Below are 12230 nucleotides of genomic sequence, written 5' to 3' on the forward strand. Positions count from 1 at the left end.
TGGGGAAAGAACAAGGTGGGACCAAAGAGAGGGTCTCCCTGGATGCCAATTTGCAGGAGCTGAGCTGCAGGAAACGGTTGCCTGATACAAAGGTCCCTCTGGCATGTTGGGAGAGGAAAAGTAACCAAACTGGGGGGCCAACATCATCCACCCCACCCTGTAAGGAAAGAGGCTAAAGGAAGAACACTGTTGCCTCTCTGGCAGCCAGCTGGGGTGGGGGGCCTGTTTGCCTGTAGATTGCTAAAGGAGCCCTCCGCCCTAAAACACTACTGCAGGCACCCCCAGTGTCTTCTCTCCCAGGAGACCCCGCTCCCTGATAGTTCGAGGGGAGAGCACAACGTTGGCAAGTCCGTGCCCCAGTCCCCCAGAGGCCTGCATCTTTCCTATGGCCAGGCTGTTTCCAGCAAGCTGCAATCCTTTTCTCCCCACCTTGTGCAAAGAGATGAGCGGCTGCAGGGATCCTACCTTTGCCTGATGGTCTATCTTGTAGGCCGTCTGCTGAAACTGCCTGATCTCTCGGATGATGTGGGAGATCTACCGAGAGAGAAGAAGCAGGCCCTTGTGCCCAAAGGTTGCTAAAGAGCACACGGTGCTCCCACGGAGAGAAGGAACTGGGTTTGGAGAGCTGGCATTGGCATTTTGGCATGTTCTGGCCGAGTCAGGGCAGCTTGCCAGGGTTATGCCAGGGGAGGGTCATTCGGTATTCCTGCTAGGAAGCTCACCATCCTCATTTTGGAGAAGTTCACCAGGCCGTCCTCGGTGTAATTGGGAGTGCCCTCTTCAATGAACGCCAGGTCTGTTAGATACATGCCCAGGTAAGGGACGCAAGGTGGGTCGCAACTGAGAGGAGGAAAAGGGAAATGCAACCAAGGAGGTTCGGAAAGAGAAACTCCCTCCACCTCTCTGGAAAATGGTCACTTTGATGACTGTTACATGCTATTACACGTTCACACTTTAGCTGAGACAGGAGAATTAGCTACACAGGAAGAGGTGTTTGTCTTATTGTCTTACATTGTCTTACATCATCCTGCTACTTTTTGCCACTGGTTGTTCACATGTTCAAGCTGCAAATCAAGTCACAAGATATTGCTTGTGTGCAGAATTTTGCTTTAGCCCCTCAGGCCAAAATAATCCTTGGGAGTTCTGGAATCTCCACGCGGATGTCACGCTCTCTGCGTGGCCCCCAGGCAGCCTGCTCCTGCGACCTTCCAGGGCAGGGGTGAGTCCATGCAACCCCTCCATGTACCCCCGCATCCCCCTGCATCTCCCCCAAGTGCTCTCCAGGCACCACTGTGAAAAGCTAAAGGCACACAGTACTCGCACTTGAAGGGGGAGACTCACAAACCCTGTCATTTAAAACCCTAACATAGATTTTACATGGTTTTGCCAAAGACTCTCTCCCCAAACTCCCTCTGGAAATGAGGAAAAATGAACAGATAATGGGGCTCTCACTCATATTTGTGAGAAGCCCCCCCGTCATCTCTTCCCTTTCCCCACTGCTCAGTATAGAGCTGAACCACCGAAAGGTCGCCTCCCTCTGCCTTAGCAACAGGGCTGGGCCCCCTCAGTCGGGCGCATCCCCAGGGCCCGACCGCCCCACCAACTGCCCCCTCCCTGCCGAGGACCGCAGGGGCTTCTCTGCCCGTCCAAGAGCCGGGCTGCGAGACCCAACGGTGTGGGGGGCTCCCCTGCCGGCCACCCCTCGGCCTCCTGCTTGCCCTGTGCCCAGCTCCTGCAGGGGCAGCATTGATGTTGGCAGGGCTGCATCCAGCCGGCCCCGTTTGCTCTCCCTAGTTTTGGCCCCGGGGGTCCTGGAGCCTGCCTGGCCGCTCTGGAAGGCATGTCAGCCACCCGGGCCAGGCAAGGGCCTGCTGGCCTCAGGCCCGCAAGTGTGGGGGGCAGCAGGGGGCCTGCTGGCCAGCTACTTACTTTTTCAGAGCCTCCCTCAAGTTTTTAAATCGCCCTTCCGAAGACACCAGCCGCTGCAGCTTGTCGATTACCGCTTTGGTCTGGGGAGGAGGGAGAGAGTTAGAGGAGCCAACGGCGGAAAGGGGATGCCTGTCCGAGGGAGCCGTCCAAAGGGGAGTGAAGAACTGCCACGTCCGGATGCGGTCGGTGCATCACCAAAGCTGGGACAGAGGGCACCAACGCAGGCGACTCGCCGCAGGCGCTGTGCCTCTGAGCCCAAGGCAGCCGCCGCAGAGCCTGGCGATCAACCACAGCACGCCAAGAGGAGGCTGGTGTGGCTTTGGCTGTGAGCCTGGGTGCAACAGATCGCCGAAGAAAGAAGCCTCCAGAGCCCTGATTCGAAGGAGGCTCTGGGGCAGCACCTGCCTTTCAGATGGACTCCTATCCTGGCACTCTTTGATGGCCAGCGCTGCCCTGTTTCTCGTGCTCCTGCAAGGGGGGTCTGGCAGCTTGCCTCTTCCGTGAGGGTGGTTAGCGTACTGGTGGGCTGCTAGTATAAGTGCCCACCTCTTTGTCAGCGTGAGGAGGACCTCCCACCCTGGGTGAAACCCCGGAGCAGGGAGAGGCACATGAACAAGGAGTCCCCTCGATGCAGGTGAGGCTGTCTGCTCTCTCCTCAGTTGGAACCCAGCTGGCTCAGACCCGTCGGGCCAAGTCCGAGGCGCACAACTGTCTGGGGCCAAGGGCTCCTGAGAGGCACGCTGGAGGGCCAGCTGCATCTCCTGGGGGAGGCTGTTCCATAGGGCAGGCGCCACGACAGGAAAGGCACGCTTCTGAGGACCCTCCCGGTGACACTGCTTCACCGAGGGGATCCAGAGCACACCCACTCCACCAGATCTGGGAAGACAGGCAGAAACCATAGGGGACAGCAGGCCCAGCAAGTAACCCTGCCCCATGTCACGTAGGGCTTTGAAGGTGTCAGCACCCTGAATTGTATCTGGAAGCCCACTGGGAGCCAGCGCAGCTCACGCAGCAGAGGTGTTACACGGGTTTACCAGGGAGCACCCAATACTGCATGTGCCACTGCATTCTGGTCCCACTGAAGCCTCCGAATCCCCCTCAAGGGCAGCCCCATGTAGAACACGTTGCAGTAGATCAGTTGAGAGGGACTAAGGCACAAGTGACTGTGAACAAGTCTATGAACAGGTGCACCTGGCACATATTTATGCAAAAGCCCCCCTAGACGCAGCTGCCACTTGCTCCTTGAGCAGGAGCTGTGAGTCCAAGAAGACACCCAGATTGCGCGTCAGCTCTGCCTGGAGGAGCATTACCCCATTCAGAGTTAGCAATGTGGAATCACTGGATATGGGGGGACCAAAAGCCCTCCACCTTTACAGTTGGGATGAGATGGTGGGCCCTTGCATCCTTATTAAAAAGTGGTGCTCTAATTTAGCTACTTTGGCCATAAGAGGGTTGACGTACAGATTAAACAACAACGGGGCCCAAAAGCCCCGATCTCAGTCCTCTTCCAGTTGAGATCTCTTCAGTATCATGGAATCTTTATTCCAGAATTCTTATAAAGATTATGTGTTAACAGCAACAATAGGCATTTGTCTATAGATCCATTTACTGCATGAGTTTATCCCACAACTTTGTTCTGGAAATGAGATTAAATGCGGACCTAAAGTCAATGAATGTAGTGTATAGGGGATGAATATTTTTCAGCCAGACAGGGAAGCAAGCCCAGGGGTCTGCCATTCCAAATCACGGCGTAAGACTTGGGCAGCAATAAAGTTACTCTCTGGGGCTTTGCCGGTCTTCAGCTGTTTTACGTTATTTCAGAACTTCGTTATTTCAGGGCCCAGTTGGGGAGCTGGTCAATGATTTGATCTCTAATTTGAAACCAGGTAGGTCTGGATGGGAAAATCTGCTCCTTCAAATGCGGACAACAGACATGGCACCTCTCTGCCTCCAGTGGCAGAGACCAGTTGTTGGCTGGGTTCAAATCAAATCAAGTGGTTTAACTGTAGCTTGCCTAGCAAGCCACAATGGTTTCCTTGACACATTCCCTACCCACAATTCATGGCTTTCTAAGCCACACTGACTGGGTCCCCCAACCCACTAACCCCCCTGGGGCCTGGTGGTCCTTGCCAGTTGGGGAGAGGAACAAGTGACCAAGGCCAGAGCAGAGGGAGAGAGGGAGGAATTCACGCTGGTTCGCAACAGCCCCACCTGGGAGGTTCTGGAAGGGGGAAGCGCCATTCTCTGTTTAGTGGCGGCCCCTCCTTTCCCTCTCTACCCATCCAGTGGGTGGAGGCTGCTATCAGCAGGGGCCTCAGTCTTCTGGGACCATACACACATTGGGGATTTTGAAACGGCATGCTGGGTGGCCCACAACCAGCCAGAGAAGGGGCATGGCCAGTTGTTAAATTTTGGAGAGCCTGGTTCCCTCTCTCCTTTGAAATTTTGGGGTGTGTTTGGCAAGAGAAAAGATCAGTGTAGCTGTGGGAAAGTACAAGAGCCTGCAGGTGGAAATCACTGCCATCTGGACCCTCCACAGGTCCTATGAGTTAGGCAGCTGAATTGCAAAACAAATGCCTCCTCTGAGAGTGCAGTTACTTAGCCAGGCTGCTTCTGATACAGCAGAAATATTCTGCTTTTCCACAGATGGAGACAAAAAAGCAGTTCCGTCAACATGGAACCCTGTGGTGAAGATGCATTTATAATGTTGCCATGTTGCTAAGCAGTTATCCAATAGATTGATATGTGCATCTCTCTCTCTTTTTTGTGCTGGATCTCAGTGGGAAGGTATGACTGGGCACATAAGAAAGATCAAGCACATGAGATCCACTCTAACAGACCAGAGAGGGAGGCAGAAGCGTTGTTCTGGAACATGGGACAACCCGAAGGAAGATTTCTAAGATGATGCAACAAAAGATGGCTCTCAGGAGAAGAGATGCTTTTGCTACACCAAGTAGTTCATAGCTGTAGAAAGAAATTTAGAAATGCTAAAGTGCAAAAGGAACTTAGGCTCCCAAGGGGAACTGAAAGCAACAAGAAGAGCTTGGGGTGGGAGCTCAGTAAGATGGAGAGAGGGGAGCAACTCCCGCTTTGCTTCACTGCAGCGACCCAAGTAAGGAAAGGGGTGGTCAGGGAGCACCTGGGTGCCATGAATGGGGTTAAACTTTCATCTGGAAGGAGCCTTGACACCCTTTTCTGTGAGCCTTGAGAGGTCTGGAGGATGCGGGGAATTGGAGAAAGGCAGACGTTCCTGGCTCCAGAAAGAGGACCAGCGAACTACAGACAGCTTGGTGTGGGAGCATTTAGAGAAGAACGCCTTGCTTGGCAAGAGGCAGCGTGTGTTTATCGAGAATAAAAACAATTGGCTGTTGTAGTTCATCTTGACCTCGGCAAAATCTCTCATGAGGACTTAACAGAGAAGCTGGCAAATGGAGAATGCTGGACCTTGCTATCGTTAGGTGGACCCAGAGCTGGCTGACCAGCAGTACCCAGGGAGGGTGCATCAGTGGCTCCACATCGAGCCACAAGGAAGTGTTGGGTGCTGGACTGCAAAGGCCGCGTTCTGGGCTCGGTGTTGTTTATAAGTGACTTGGTGAAAATATGCAAACTTGCAAATGACACAAAGGCGGGAGGACAGGAAACATCTGGCAGGAGAGTATCAAATTCATGAGAATCTTGATCAAGACATACTTGATGTGACATACTTGTTGGGATCTAAACCCAGGCACTGGGACAAATTAAAGAAGAGAGCGTGTGAACAGAGCAAGAAGGGCAGTGCAACCCCTTGTGAAAGTTGGGCACCCCCCCAAAACATCTGTGCACAAGGTAGAGCCAGGAACTACCAGATGGGTAAAGGGCACTGCAAGGGAGAAGCTTTGCCAATCCCTGAAGGGGAACCAGAGATGCCCAGGGATGCTGCTGTCCTTTTGAAAGAAGTGGAACAACTGTTGGGGAAACATTGTGAGGTGTATAAATCCGCTGTGAAGGGGAAACAAATGGTTTGCAAGCTGGTCAGGCAGGTGGGGAGAAAGAGGAGCAAGACAAATGCAGGCGGGAATGTGAAGTGCAGGCAATCAAATAATGAGTCCAGGAAGTAGAACAATTAAGAGAGAAAATGCAATGAGTAAGAGATTCTTTAGAGGTCAAGGAAATGGTCTTCTCGTTCTGGGCCAGAAAGCTGCTGAGGACCCTGCATGAGGGGCTTCTCCCGGCACTGCGAGGGATCTGAAGCAGCCCTGCAAAAAGAAAGCTTTGCCCGATGAGTTGACTGCAGCCAAAGTGCACCTGGTCTGCTGCCAGAGGCTCTGTTTGCTCCCCAGCATCAATGTGACCAGGCTGCTGAATAAACAAACTACAACGGGCAGGTGACTGGTGAATTCTGCTCCTGATGGTGGCGGGGGGTGGGGGGGGGCTCTCGTGGCTAGACCTGGATGAGCTCCATCAAGATGGGAGAGGGTAGCCTGGATTCCTCCTTGGAGGAATGGGGCAATGATGGGGAAGGGGAAGGGCTCTTGGGCTGGAATAAAGCAAATGGTCCTAGTAAGAATCAGCAATGCACAAGGACCATCAGGTGTGTCGCACAAGCTGAATTAGCTGAAACGCTGGCAAGAGCGGAAGAAGCACCTGGGCCTTTGGGCCACCACACTTGTGGATCAAGATGCTGATGGTGTGAATAATGGGGAGCTTCTAAAATTCTTAGGGACATGGCAATTGACCGGGAGCTGAGGAAGATGGATGTTGGCGTATTTTTCTGGATAACTGAAGTAAATCCTATCCCTGCATATATGATTGCTTCCTGCTTCCAACATCTCTCCCTTGGGACCACAATTTTGAAGTCAGCTTACACGCAATCAGTAGCAACACCCTGGTTTATAAGCAGCACCCTTACAAACATGTCCAGTTGGCAAGTAATGCTGCTCTGCCAGGAAGGAAGCAATAAACTGAAGCTGCAAAGGGGCTCAAAACCCAGGAGGCTAGACTTCCTGACGTGTGCATACACGCGAGAGTAGGACCTCTTTTCCAGAAAGCAGAATGAGGATGCAGAGAAAAGCCTCTACAGCACGGTACCCCTCCCAACACCCACGTCCATTCGGCTCTGGCAGCAGTGCTCCTTGCCCACTCACCGGCTTTGACACCTTCATCCACGTCTTCTTCAGGCGGAAGATGGCACTGCGGTTGAAGGCCGAGGTGATCTCCAGAACAGCATTGTAGTTGTGCAGGCACCGACAAATGTCAGCCACAGCCACCCACTTCTCCACTGTGCTCACCCGGGCAGCCATGTCCTCGTTGCGGAGGATCTCCGAGGTGATCAGGTTGCTGATCTGCAGGGGGTGGGGGTGGAGATTACCGCCATTGGAAGCGTTTGTGTGAGCTGAAAATGGTGAGGGGACCACCTTGTCTCCAAGGAGAAAGGGGGAAAGGGAGAGGGCCGGGAAGCTCAATGTGCATTGGCAGGACAAGGGCTGCCCCTGAGTCATCCCTCCCAGGGCAGAATGGAGCCCCCAAGTCCAAGGCAGTGTTCCAGGCACCACGTGGGGCTCATCAATGATTTCAATTGCCTCCAACAACTTTTACCCTTCCAAAACTGAGTTTAACATCACCTTTTTATCTTGTTTATGAAGTGCCCAAATACTAGGTGTTGTGCAATAAAATGATACATGAAGATTATCTGTGAAAATCCTCTTTTTCACACCCAACCTTTACTATAAGGGAGGAGAAAAACCAGAATGAAGAATGAAGGAGACTTTGCCCAGGCAGCTCCTCCAGTTAGAGAGACAGACAGCAAACAAGGGAAGGGAGATTCCTCTGGGCACGGCAGAGGGGAGGGGAGGGGAGGGGAGAGGAGCAGGGTAGAAGGGCCAGCAATCCACCCGGGTCAAAGGTGGCTCCTGACTCACAGGGAGAAGCGGCCGTGGACAAGAGCATATCTACGAGAGCAGGCTGGGTTAGGTCCATGAGCAACATTTCCTGGTTTTGCATTCCAGTAGGATTTAGGTAAAATATGTGTAACTTGCTTTTCAGGGTACTTTGCCTTGCAAAAGTGGCTCAAAAGACTTTAAATATATGAAAATACACTTAAAATTTCAATATTGGAACAAACTTCTTTTAGAAATGGCAGCTAAACATTATTATTGCTATGGTTGCTGCAAGTCCCAACATAGCACAACGAAATGCAAGCATGTGTAACGCCTGGGACCAGACTGCTTTCCTGGGGAAAGAGAGTGTGGGGCACTGAGAAAATGCCTGTCCTGGCACTCCGCAGGCTCCAGCCGAGGGCCGGAGGGCAAGGCCTCCCCTGGGGACAGCAGAGCCTTCTGATGCAGCTTTTAGGGTCCATGGCCAGCCCAGCCCTACCTGGCACCCGAAAGGAAGCCTCTTTGACCTCAGGGAGTGCTGAGCTCCCACAGGCACTTGAGCTGCTGACACTTCCTGGTCAAGGGAAACTACTGAACTCTCTTCAGAGGCCTCCAGCAAAGAGAGCTTTGCAGTCTTCTAACCTGGGAATCAGGAAAGTTTGGGTCACTTGGGGTAGCGTGGGCCAAAGTTACCAACTAGCTTCAGCTGATAATAGCACCAAATGCCTTGAAACGAAGCTACTACAAGGGTTGGTGTTTCTTCAGCGAATGGTCAACTGTCCAAACTGTCACCCAGCATGCTCACAGCCAGTTATTCAAGGGATCTCTTGAACTGCAATGTTTCTAAGTCCAGCAGGGCCATTTGAGGATCACCCCGAAAAGAAAGGTTGCTTTTCATAAGACGGTCCTCTCCGAAGGAAGAATGAATTCTCTGGCCAGGTAAGGACCAGCCCTTCAATGCATCTTCTGCTTCCTTGGAGTACAGCACTGAGAGCTGTCCAGAGGAGCTGCCCTCTAAGGAGTCCTTGGGACCCACCACTGCAGTGATGGTGGTGGTGGTGGTGGTGGACCTTAGTAAGCCATGCTGTACATGAGGGACTTTTAAAAATCCAGGACAGATCTTCTGGGCATTTGAACATGGGCTGAAAGAACCCTAGTACCTCCCAACTCTCATTCAAGCAGGCAGAAGTATTTTCCTCTGGAAAAGGAGAACAATTCTACCCATTTAAGAAAAGGTGAATCTGGACAAGCAGGAAGAGGAGTCCCTTGTTGCTGCGTGTCTTGCAAAGTGCAAAGTCGATCTGAATCCTGAATTCTGAGCTGCCCCTGCAAAACCCCAGTGAGATTTTGGACCTGTGGCAATGGCACTCACATCATTGAAGTGCTTTGTGTTCTTCAGGATATATGGTGTTCGCTCGTTCTTTTCCACCTTCATCCATCCTTGTCCAAAGAATTCTCTGAAAACAAGAGGTCTCAGGATCAGCTTGGCCCTATCTAGAACTTCACCCTGGTTGGTCCTCTTTGTCCTGCACAGGAAATACTTGGGGAAAAGGCCCTCCATATGGATATCTCTTTGCAAGTGGAGGAGGGAGGAGAAGCAGTCTTGGGTACGTTATTCCCACAAGCCCTAGAACTGAATGTGATAGTGTGATAGGTGTCTAGGAAATTGTGCGTGTGCACACACATTCACCTTCATCTTTGCTCAGACCTGTGTTTGCAAAATCACCCAGAGGAACCCTGGGTGAATGCTATTCCATGTTCTTCAGCTTGGCTTCACTTCGAGAAGGCATGTCAAATATCCCTACTCAGAAACTCAATACTCACTCATAAGGAATTGTTTTGAAGACCAGATGATCCAATAAGGTGAGCTGCTCAGCTATTTCTAAAGCCGAGTGATTTTCAAAGGGTTCTGCCTTGACCCCTGTAGCCTGAAATGGGAAAAGAAGGGGCTGCTTGGGTTTGGGTCCCCAAATGTAGGTGAAGCAGAAGAACCTGCTCAGATATGGTGAGTCCAGAGTGAGCCAGATCCTGTCTGACACAACTACTTCCTGCTCCTGATGAGCAAAGGGAACGCCTACCCAGACAATTCAGAACACAAACCGGTATCATCAAAGGGCTGCCACAGGGACTTTGTGGCAGTAGTAGGACACCCTCATCCACAGGCTGCAGCTCCAACCCCACTTCTGTGCCTCCCTGAACACCCCAGACCATATCTGAAGGAAGCAGCACCAAATATTCAGCTGAGGGGGAGGGAGTGAATTAAGAGGCGAAATGCATGGTGTAGCCAGGAGAGCAATGGCTTTTGGTGAACTATTTCACCCCAAAAGCCACCTGCTGCCTTGATCCTGGCCGGCTGGCAGTGGCATATGGGGGCAGGAAGAAGGGAGAGGGGAAGTGCCCAATTGCAGGGTCCTAAGAAGGGCCAGCCTGACCTGCTTCCTGGTCCCCTATCTGACTGGAGATGTTGCCACAGGAAACCTGGAGGGAAGGCAGGAAGGAAGATTGGCCTTGACCAAAGACTGATGGTGCAGTTTGGGCTAGAACAGACAGAAGCAGAGGAGTGAAATCCAGGCCTTTCTCTGTAGAGGGCCTTTGATTTCCGACAGCTGCTCATTACTCCATATTAGATGTCTTCTGATTCAGAACAAGGCATTTAGCGTTTCAATCTTACTGCTCTGTTATGCCCAAACAAAGCGTTTCAAAACTACTTTCAGTTCCTCATATTTTGAAGAGATCAACAGAGCCATCTAGATCTATTCATGCCTTGCTTGAGATTCCTCAGTTATCTACGATAGAACCATGATTGTCATACACAGGACAAATCCAGAAAGTCAAAAGGGACTCTTCCTCTAGGGCTTGGAAGGCTTGTATATGTCCCAGGGTGGGCAGGAAGAGCATGGGCGTGCCAATAAATGTTATTGGCAGGCATTAAGAGGCCCAGTTCTCTTCTTAAGAGCATCTCAAACATAGGCTGACTTATCCTGATTTGGGGGCCACGTGGAGAAGCCTCAGGGTCTCCATTATGTTCCTTAATCTTCTCAACTCCACCCTTTCATATGGACCAAAACAGTTGCCCTGTTGGCTGATATAAACAAGCGGGCCCCTTGTGGCCCTGAGATGCCAGAAAGGAAGAAAGAAAAAAAGCAAGCAAGCAAGCACGGGAAGAGGGGAGAACCTCTGTTCCCTCTAGTGCTGGGGCCAGTGCAGATAACCCCTGCTGCAGTTAGGGTTACAATCAAGAGTCAGGGCAGTGCTGCCCAGTTTAGACTGAGTTGAGTTCAAATTCCTGCTCAGGTGTGGTCCTGCTCAGGTCTCTGACCCACTTACATGGTTGCTATCATGAAGGACAATAATAGCCTCAGGCTGAGGCCCAAGAGGTTCCAGTTTGGTCTAACCCTGCCCCAAGGGGCACCAAGAAGGGGAGATCGTGGCGATCTCATCAGGCCTCCTCTTCTCTAAAACCCTCCTCTTGGGGCCTTAGTGGGGCTCAGGCCATGCCAAGGCTTCTTTTGTGAATATTCTGGCTTGCAGCTTGGTTCCATGTGCCACCTTCCCTTTTGAGAGCTTGGAAGACGCCCCCCAGCCATCCCTAACTCTTCAGCTTAAAGCCACAACTGCCTTGCTGCACAGGAAATACCTGGACTCGCTTTGTGGACAACCAGGCTCCAGGCTGGCCCTGAAATGCAACAGGCTCCTGGTTTAGGAAACACACCAGACGAGCCCAGGCTTCCCTTGTGACCCACCTGAGGGATGCTAGAAGCTGGGCAAGAAGAGGAAGACGTTACCATTTGCAGAACCTCTTCCAGGGTGATCTGGTTGTCTCCTGGATCATCCTGGGTCAAGGTCCTGAGATGCAAAGTGGACATGGAGAATGGCAGCAAGTGAGTTTCCCAGTGGTCACTCCGGGTGAAGGCTCCCCAGCCGGGCATTAATTGCTTCAGTCTATTCTGGGGAAGGGGCGTCTGTCAAGCTGCCTGGAAGTAGATGGTTTCTCTGGCTCTAAACTTCTCCATCCAGTGCCATAGGGACAGAGATGGGAACAGTAGCAATTATTTTAGAGGGTCATATTAGATCCTCCCTCAAAGACCCTAAAGAGCCAAAGCAACATGGGGCAGCCTCAGAAAACCTCTCACTGGCATCAGAAGATCAGGCTGGTGACCAGCGCCTGCCCTGAGCTAATGGCCCAACGATCCTGCAGGAGTTAGGGCAACCAGTACCCAGGGGCCAGCTTAGTCCCACGTGGTGCCACCTCCCTTGGCTCCGATTAGGACCCATATCTGTGGCAACGGTGAGATGGCGACCCTGCAAGACCTGCCTTATGATATTGCCAGCAGCTTTTCTTTCTTGAGTCAGGAGTTCTGGGTCGTGCATCACTTCCTCCAGAAAGCTGACCACTTTATACTTCAGTTCCTCATTAGTTTCAAAGTCCTATAAAAATAATATTTT

At 51.9% G+C, this 12230-nt stretch overlaps 1 protein-coding gene across 1 annotated transcript in view; it reads right to left on the bottom strand.

Moving 5' to 3' along the window:
- The window catches only part of RASGRF1 (Ras protein specific guanine nucleotide releasing factor 1), a 57123-nt gene that overhangs the window by 1348 nt on the left and 43545 nt on the right, over window positions 1-12230 (bottom strand). The window contains exons 19-26 of the mRNA XM_025170852.2: window positions 12100-12212; window positions 11570-11630; window positions 9609-9712; window positions 9157-9241; window positions 7053-7250; window positions 1930-2009; window positions 723-840; window positions 466-534 (exon numbers count right to left, since the gene is read on the bottom strand). Of these exons, the coding sequence (XP_025026620.1) occupies window positions 466-534; window positions 723-840; window positions 1930-2009; window positions 7053-7250; window positions 9157-9241; window positions 9609-9712; window positions 11570-11630; window positions 12100-12212 (828 nt within the window). The remainder of the gene's footprint in view (window positions 1-465; window positions 535-722; window positions 841-1929; window positions 2010-7052; window positions 7251-9156; window positions 9242-9608; window positions 9713-11569; window positions 11631-12099; window positions 12213-12230) is intronic.

Source organism: Python bivittatus, unplaced genomic scaffold (genome assembly GCF_059951505.1).
Source record: "Python bivittatus isolate LINGU-HERP-01145 unplaced genomic scaffold, Pbiv_v1 ctg000210_np1212, whole genome shotgun sequence".
NCBI lineage: Eukaryota > Metazoa > Chordata > Lepidosauria > Squamata > Pythonidae > Python > Python bivittatus.